The sequence below is a fragment of the Zophobas morio genome, unplaced genomic scaffold, assembly GCF_036711695.1.
Source record: "Zophobas morio isolate AGI-343-1 ecotype UQ-CSIRO unplaced genomic scaffold, CSIRO_AGI_Zmor_V1 ptg000012l, whole genome shotgun sequence".
NCBI lineage: Eukaryota > Metazoa > Arthropoda > Insecta > Coleoptera > Tenebrionidae > Zophobas > Zophobas morio.
Window position 1 is genome coordinate 22,408,302 of NW_026972117.1, and position 9,041 is coordinate 22,417,342.

At 33.8% G+C, this 9,041-nt stretch overlaps 1 protein-coding gene across 1 annotated transcript; it reads left to right on the forward strand.

Annotated features, from left to right (window-relative positions):
- Nucleotides 1–4,169: 4,169 nt before the first annotated feature.
- LOC135128022 (basic proline-rich protein-like) lies at nt 4,170–5,529 on the forward strand. The gene is made up of 3 exons (XM_064054812.1): nt 4,170–4,277; nt 4,333–4,464; nt 4,521–5,529. The coding sequence occupies exons 1-3, from the start codon at nt 4,269–4,271 to the stop codon at nt 5,418–5,420; spliced, it is 1,041 nt and encodes a 346-aa protein (XP_063910882.1). The 5' UTR covers nt 4,170–4,268; the 3' UTR covers nt 5,421–5,529.
- The last annotated feature ends 3,512 nt before the right edge of the window (nt 5,530–9,041 follow it).

Genomic DNA, 9,041 nt, shown 5'->3' on the forward strand with positions numbered 1-9,041 from the left:
CAGATATGTTTTCAGAAAATTTAAATTTGAAAGGCTTTAGCGAATTCACGAGGAACATTAAGTACATTTTCTTATTTTTCTCATCCCAACTGTACCATTCCATATTTATCAAAGCATTGAAAACACTTGACGACTAAAACAGATAATAGCATCAACGGGATTTCAAATAATACATACATACTATATTTTCAATGTCCTGACCAGTTTGTGCAAGACCAACAAGAAGAAAAAATGAAGTAAGTCCCAGCGACAAAATTCGCAGGAATTGGTCATGCAAAACATCCCGAAACTGGAAATTTAATTAATTATATCTATTAATTCTAATAACCAATTCAGTAACAGTACTTACTGAAAAATAATAAATGACAATATTTCCAACAAGAAGCGCACCTACAGCATTAAAAAGGTAAATAAAAGGTTGCGAAATTTTTACATATTCTTGAAAAGTCCTGCAACAAATTTTACACATATTTTTCACAAACATTTTTTACACCTACTCGCAGATTTGAATATGGTACTGCAAACAACATTTTAACTCTTTTGCAATTTTATTTTGATTTTGAATTTTTAAATAATCGTTAAACACAAGCGACTCTAATCGGCGTAGACACTGTAAAAAATGATATTTTAAATGGTACCAAAAAAAAGCCATTTGAAAAAATGGCTGTGTTATACTGCAATACGCCAGCGGAATAATATCAAGTTGATAAATCGTGATCAAAACTGACTGCCTCCTAGAAAAATATTCTTCAAATAATTTGAGTTCAAAAAATAGATTCTTATCTTCTTTTGTAGGTACAATGTAGGAAACAGCAGTTAATAGACCTAGGCAGCATATCATCACAATGTATAAAGTGATAAACTTCAACTCTTTATAGTGGCTGTTTTCAAGTTTTTGATTAACGTTAGTAAATTTCCACGAACTCATAAACTCTGTCGATGTTCTTACTATTGGCCATGAAAAGGGTAAACCTAAATGGCAAACAAGAATCTGGAAAGCAAACGCCTGATCAGTGAAATTGTGCCATCAAATACTTAACGTATAGTGCCATAAAATATGTCGGTCCATACTGGATAAAATAATTTAAATTGGCCTTTTGCACGAATACTACTGTTTGGATTAAACATAATAATGAGAGAAAGAAAGTATTCATAAGAACCACAATTTTTACGGCTTTCATGTCGAAAATATCACGTGATAGGAAACAGAATATTTTAAAATACACATTTTCTGAAATATCGAACTGAATTATTAAAATACTGTAACCGTTTTCACTTAAATACCACATTTATTGCCCATCGTTCAACACATTTGACGAAAACGAACTGTGAAAGACCGACTAACTGAAATTCTGTTATTCGAAAAGTTTCAATAATGTAGGTACAAATAGGAATATTTCATGAAAACATTATCTTAATGCAGAATCAATAATAGTCATTTTTATTAGAAAAGAAGCTTACTGAATAAATGACAGTTTTAAAAATGTTCTCCGAGATGTATTTATACATTACTGTATATTTATAAAGTAGAAGCTACCACCTGGCGTAATAAATATGTGGGTAAAATTAAAGTAGTTGTCATCACTTCCGATAACACTTGTTGCTCAAAGAATATGTTCATACGACATATATTTTGCGGTAACAAAAAGTCAAACAGTTAGATATTGGTTTATAAAATTAACCAAAATTTTAACTGTCAGTAACTCTAAGTGAACTGATGAAAGCCAATCAAGTTGTCGTCTTCTAAAATTGTTCTAGATATATTCTATTTAAAAAGTAATGCATTTCTAAATTGTCAGTGTACTATATTTGTTAAGACTACTTATACAGGATGTCTCAAAAAATTAATGAATAAAGGAATTTTTGATTAAATCAGAAACTGTTCTTCTTTTCATGAAACTCCGTTGTTATTAGTATTGCACACCACCTATCCAAATTGACATAGATGCTGATAATAAAAGTTGACCGCATTATCATAAAAGTTTAATTTTAGTTAATTAAGAAAAACTTACTTGAATCACACGCATGCGCTTGCCATTTTACCTGTTGTTTAATAATCCACTTTATTTTTACTTCCCGAGCGTAATGAGCTAAAGAAGTATAGTAATCGAGTCCATAGGACGAATTGTCACTTTTATGTTTTCTCGACGTTTCATAGCCCCTACAGTAGAAAAAAAGTAGTGTCCCGTTTCCGTCTGTCTGTCTGTATCCATTTTTATTAAACACGTAATCTCCGAAACTGCTGGACCGATTGTTGTCTAATTTTGTATGTATGTTATAAATATCATGTAGATGGTTAAATGCTAGCCAAAATTTGGCTAAGCATCCCGACCAACAATTTGATGACGTCATCTCAATGAACCATATTTTAAAATGACTTGAATATTATGCACAAATATACTCCTGTATTTGTAGTATACGAATCCGCTTTCAGTTGTTTCGCTTAAGGTTCAAATTTTCGTGGTTCAGTGACTCAACGGCTTACTCGACGAACCGGCGACATTGCCAAGTTCGAGGCCCTTTCCTTTTTTTTTCTTGCACTGGTAATGTGCTGTAACAACTTTTCTTTTGGGCTGTGACTAATATTATGCACGTTGTTGACATCATCACAAATTTTTTATTGGTCAAACTAAAAACGAGTCAGTTACCCCATTTTCTTATGAATGTGAGAATACGTACTTCTTTATATAATAATAATTATAAAATAAGAATTATAATGTTCAAACATTTTGTGCGATTGTGGCTTAATTAATAATTTTAGTCCTCTGTTTTGAAGAAACAAACTTACTCAAATCAAACTAATTTCTACGTGTCATTCTTTCGATGCATAAACATAAATAAACAGTTCAGATTGCTATTACCTAGTGCTGAAGGACATTTTATCTCGTTAATTATGTCTATGTGCTCTAAATATATTCACATTGTCTATACGGCGCAGGGGCTGCGGGAATGTTATTTATGCCGCTGGTTTTTATTTTACAGAGGTTATCACAAAACGAAAATCGTAAAATCAAATTTTATTATTTTTTTGAACAGGTGGAATTTGTCGGATTATACTTAGCCTTCGACCAATTTTTTATTGATAAAATTAAGAGAAAATATGGAAATACGCAGGTCTTATAAGAATAATAAGATCCTATTCAAAATATTTTGTTCCAATTGGGTTAATTAATCATTTTAGTCCTCTGTTTTGAGGAAACAACTCATTCAAATCAAACAAATTTCTACGTGACATTCTTTCGATGTATAAACATAAACAACCGAATTTAAGTATGTACACTGATAATAATACACAATACGGGGTTCGAGGTATCATTTATATCACTGGTTTTTACTATATAAAGGTTATCAGAAATCAAAAATTTTGTATAATTTTTTAAAGAAGCGTGATTTATTGGACTGTACTTTAAGGGCGAGGGAAGTTCTGAAGAGGTAACCTTTGACCAATTTTTTTTACTTAAAGGGTTTACCACTAGAAAATAAAATTTACATAATGTGATTTTATAATTTATCTAAAAAACTGGACTTTCATATGTTTCTGTGCTTCAAACCAAGAGAATTTCTGTCTAAACTGCCATATTATTTTGACAATTTTTATCCGACCTTTAGACTGTCAATTAAATTTACAAGAAAACATCAAAATTAAGAAGTTAATTCTTCAATTTTTAAGTTTAATACTTCCAAAAATTTGGTTCAGGGATTTTTTTACCATATTTTCGGAATTCTTCAGAGCCTTTTTTAACTAGGGCCCATCCAGCTTTTCCGTCATTTTGGATCAGCCTGTGTAATCTCTCAGTAAAATAATCAAAACTTTTTTATATCATTGTGCTGTGATTTTTTTAAATTTACAAGAAATAACAATGAATAAAATAAGCTAGTAGTTATGAAGGAGATACTCAACAACCGTGCTAAAAACATGATTAGCGTTAATAAATACCAGAAACAAATAGGAAAATATTCACAGATCACATACTGTTTTAATGTCACTATTTCATATATCCATTTTTTTATGTATAATTATACACAAAACACATTCAAGAAGTTTGGAAACTTTTAAGACACGTTGTTTACAAATTTTGACCTTAACCGGCATAACCAATAATTGATTTAAAATATTTACAAAACCACTTAAATACACTTACATGACTCAAAATTATTAGCGTGTAATTATTATCTCTTTAAGAAACGAAATTATGTCATTGTAAAAAGAGTATATAAGGTATTTTGGATCGATACTCATCATCATTTAACTAGATGTAGGAATCAAGATGGGTTTGGTAAGTAGTAAAACCATCGCTTTAAAAATATACAATTATTTATTTCATTCTTTAGTTCTTACAACTATTTGTCGTGACGACATTGGTCGCTGTTCTTCACAGCGCACCTCTGGACCAACAATCTGAAAGTACCACTGTTGGTATAAGACCTCTACCCGCGACAATATCCAAAAAAGATGACTCTAAGGTAAGTCTTTAATTGCCGTTTGTCAAGAAAATTTATATCGTTGTTCACTTCTACAGGAATCTGATGAAGATAAATCAGGCACAAAGAGGGTATCTCGAGAATCGCCATCCCAACCCCAGCCCCACTTTATATCAGGTGTACCAACTCCAACAAGCACCCAGTCTACGCTGACAAACCAACAAAAACCCAACGAAGACCCGAGAAAAGTAAGAGCTGTTGATGATGCAAGAGGACCACCGCCGCCTCCTCCACTAGCGCATGGCCCACCGCCACCACCACCAGCGCATGGCCCACCGCCACCACCACCACCGCACGGCCCACCACCACCACCACCGCACGGCCCACCACCACCACCAGAGGATCACCCCGGGTATCCTGAGCGTAGACCACCCCCACCCCCACCAGGCAGCAGACCCGAACGAGATGTGAGTCATCTAGACCAACCACAAATCAAGCCTGCTACTTTCCCGGCGAAAGTCGACCCACCAACCCCTACAAACCAAAAACAGGACAAGCCAGAAAACAGGCCCCAAAGAGATGTCACCAATCCAAATCAACCACAAATCAAACCTGCAACTCTGCCTGCGAAAGTTGACCCACCAACCCCTAGTAACCAAAATCAAAACAAGCCAGGAAACAGGCCCGCTCGAGATGTAAACAACCCTGTTCCTAAGCAGACGAGACCCGCTCCGATTCCTGCTCAAATCGACCCACAGCCCGGGACTACCACAAACCAACGTAAAAATGGTCCAGGAAGCAGGCCAGTTCGAGATGTTCCGAAGCAAACCAGGCCTGCACCAATTCCCGCTAAGGTCGATCCCAAGCCGGCACCTCCCCCAGGTCCAGGAAGCAGGCCTGTCCGAGACGTGAGCTCTCCTCTTGCGGCAGCTTCGTCTACTACTGAAAAATCAGATTCGACCACGGAGAAAAGTCAAGATTTGAAAAAGTCTGAGTGAAAAAACAAATCAAAAGGATATGATATTTGTTTATGTAAAAAATTACCGTACTATGTGTAAATTATATGTTAAATAAAGTGATAAATTCGCTGACAATTTAAATAGTCAATATGTTTAATTATTTATAGTTAAGTAGGCAAAAATACTGGTTGTATTTGGTCTTTGAGGTACCGAGTGGGCAACATAATTCGTGAACGCAAGAGATTCTGGAAACAAAATTTTGAGTCTATACTTGATCGATACAACTGTATAACAAGCCACTGAGTTGTCAAATCAGATTTTAAACAAAAATCTGTTCTTTCACAAAACTTCACTTAAGTTGTACAATGTTTTTTCCATTTTTTGACTGGACTCCTGTTTAGCAATAGAAGAATTTCAAGTTTTTGAAATAAAATTTCTACATCAATATGCATAAAATTTTCATGATACTGAAGTGTTTACAGAAAAAAAGGTAGTGGGATGTTCGAACCTTCAACCATTTCGAAATGATGATCCCGTAAACTGGAAAAATATTTTTTGATATGAGAATTGCAATACGACTTGGACTGAAATCGAGTTTATTTTCTACGACTAACGGCAGAAATGAGTTCAACATTCGGGAATTCAATTTCAGAGAGATCGGAACAACATAATTTTTTCTATCTATCTGTAGAAAAATTACATCGTCTGCCTTATTGCCAAACCAAAAAAAGAATTATTGGAACTAAAAACTCCAAGAAATCGATTTGTGTAAGCTAGAAGTGGGCATCTTGAAGCATTTTGAAATGGTGAATCCGGAAACTCGAAAAATAAAGTTCTTGATTCGACCAATAAAATAAATTGCCTCATTCATTAATAATAGTTTGAATCACAAAAAAGTCAAAGACGAAAGTTGTAGGTACGTGGACGTGGCATCGGAATTTCAAAAATAATCTGTAGTTATAAAGCCTGGGAAAACCCTAATGAGAACTGTAAATATAAACACGGTGTATCATTTAAAAAAGCTAAATTGTGCTTTATGCCTTAAGAACAGAATACTCTGTATAATTAAAAATAATTTTAGAGTATAGTTCTCAAAGAACCTTACAACTTTAGTCTTTGACTTTTTTTCTATTTCTACTAATTAATGAGATGTCGAGGACGCGCGCCTAATGACTCACCCTGTATACTTCAATACTCTTGAAAATCAGAGGATGAAGTCTTATATGTATAAGGATAGAACAAAGAATGACCATTCTGAATTTATGAAGATTTTTTGCGCTTCTGGTGGGTGTTTAGTTAACTGTATTTAAATTTCAACACTGTTGAACTAACACAAATATCAAAAAATATATACAGGTGTCCCAGATAAAACTCGACGGCCTAATATCTTGAGAACGGATAGAGATATTGAAATTATGTAAACGCCATTTTTACGTTAAAAGATATTTAATACATTGATATGAAATATGACGCACATATAACGTCTGCGTCGCTACACAAATCCATTTTTTTATTGCAAGGTATATTTTTGTACACCACTTAGATATTGATTTCATGATTTCATTTTCATTTGTTTGAAAAAAATACAATTTATAAACATAAAAAAAAGTTGATTGAAATAAAGCACTCACACATTATTTTATAATCAACAAGACTGTTTCAGAAGCAGTGATTTTCGCATATGTCGAACTATCGTAAACAACTTAATTTTTTTTTTCAGCCGAAAATGAAGTAAATATCTAAGTGCTGTATATCACTGTAGGTGATCGCAATTTAACGTTGCAATTTAAAAAAATTGGTTTAAAGTCATTTCCCTCGCGCGGGAAAATAAATATTCAAACAAATTCAGTGTGCTAGAAAAAAAAATGTCGACAAGGACGAGACCGATCTAACGCCAGCAAAGCTCAAGTTCTCTAAGAAATCCACACGTGGACCCACAGTCGTTATGCACGTAACCCAAATATCAGCTATGCGCACAAAAATTTTTGTAAAGTGATTGTGATAAAAATCAAGGTAGACTCATGTACCACACATACAGGATTATCTTATGCTATAAAGTGTAAATATAAGTTACTACGAAAAAAAGAGTTTACGTCATTTAATTCTTGATATAGATGGTTAAATCAATTTTATTTATATTTTATATTTAAGACTTAAATACCGTTGTAATTATTAAATTACTATTCAAATTTACATTACACTAGCGCTTGGAAAATATCTCGACTTTATTTTTCCATTTTTGTGTATCGTTATAACTAATTAGTAATTATTCGTTTGTAAAGATTTGTAATTTTACGAAAATTTGAAAACACTTTACTAGTTAAGCGGTAAGCACGATTTTTTATCAAATTTCGCATAATTCAGTATTGAGAAGTTTTCACATTTAGAAAATAAACTAAGGGTAGAACATTTCAGGGTTTATAAAGTATGAAACTATCGATCCCTCGTTTCCATGCATCTGCTGGTGATTTTATTCTCTAGATCATTTTGTAAATTACCATACTGATTGTTGTGAAACTGTAGGTATATATATTTTAACATTACCATATAAATAGTAAAACAAGAATGAGAATTTTGTCTATCCTCTCTATATATTAAAGATTTAATAACATTAACACAAAATTATGCTCTGATTTGAAAAATACACTGCCAGACAAAAAAAAACCGGTAACTTGAATTTTTTGTGATTACATATAATTGGTCGAGCTTTCGTAAAAAATATTACGAAAAGCAAAACATTCATTTATTCATAAACAGAAAACATAACTTTATTCTAAAACAAAATATGGAATCAGAAAAAACATTTTAAAAGTTATAATACTAAACATTAGGGTAAAGTAAAAATATTCAAGGGTTCGAGCTTTTTGTCTGGCAGCGTATATGTTTCTTTACCTATGATTTAACAGTATTCCATGTTTTTAACCTTGTTCCCCATGGGTTATTAAGTTGTTATAAAAAATAAATTTGTAGAATAAAATTTTATGATTTGTTTTAGAATCTAAACAACTTACATTGATTTAAGGTTGCTGAACATCGATTAAAATTGACTTGTTCATTTAAATTAATAAATATTTTTTATTGTAAGTACAATATAACCTCAACCTGCATTAAAAATCGTTCGTGTTTCAGAGACGAGGGAAGTACGGATGAATAAATTTGGGTATGTAGTAAGCCGTTTCGAACCAAATTCCCGCGCGCCAAACTTTTGGTAAGAAAAGGGATGGGAATGGAAAGAAACGAAAATCACTAAGAGGGAGATGCGCAGAAGGGTGTGTTTGAGCAGGGTGAGTCGCGGCAGTTCGACTTGGTCTTTCTTTCGAGTAAGACGTCAGGTTGGTGCTCTCTGTGTTTTTTTCAAATGTCTGTGCGCTGTTTGTTTCCTGTTATAGTGGCGATTCGTTCTAATGGAGTTCCACCCCCCCTGACGAATCAGCGAACGTAAGAATTCTCCGCTCCGTTCGAACACAGAGAGGTTATTTCGGTGGTGAGCACGTATTTGGTTTGAAGATCCGAGAGGTATGTTTTCCACGTGATTCCGTGTGTGCTGGTGGAAGAAGCGGCGTTGCTTCTCGATGGTTACGGAGTATGTGAGACGCGGGAACCACACACATATGTGACGCGACAAAAATGGCGGCACTTCCGGATGACGCCATGGCCGTT

Bases quoted from the DNA above. Each gene is read 5' to 3' on its own strand.
- LOC135128022 (XM_064054812.1), top strand. The intron at 4,465-4,520 runs GTAAGTCTTTAA...TCACTTCTACAG, and splicing joins CCAAAAAAGATGACTCTAAG to GAATCTGATGAAGATAAATC.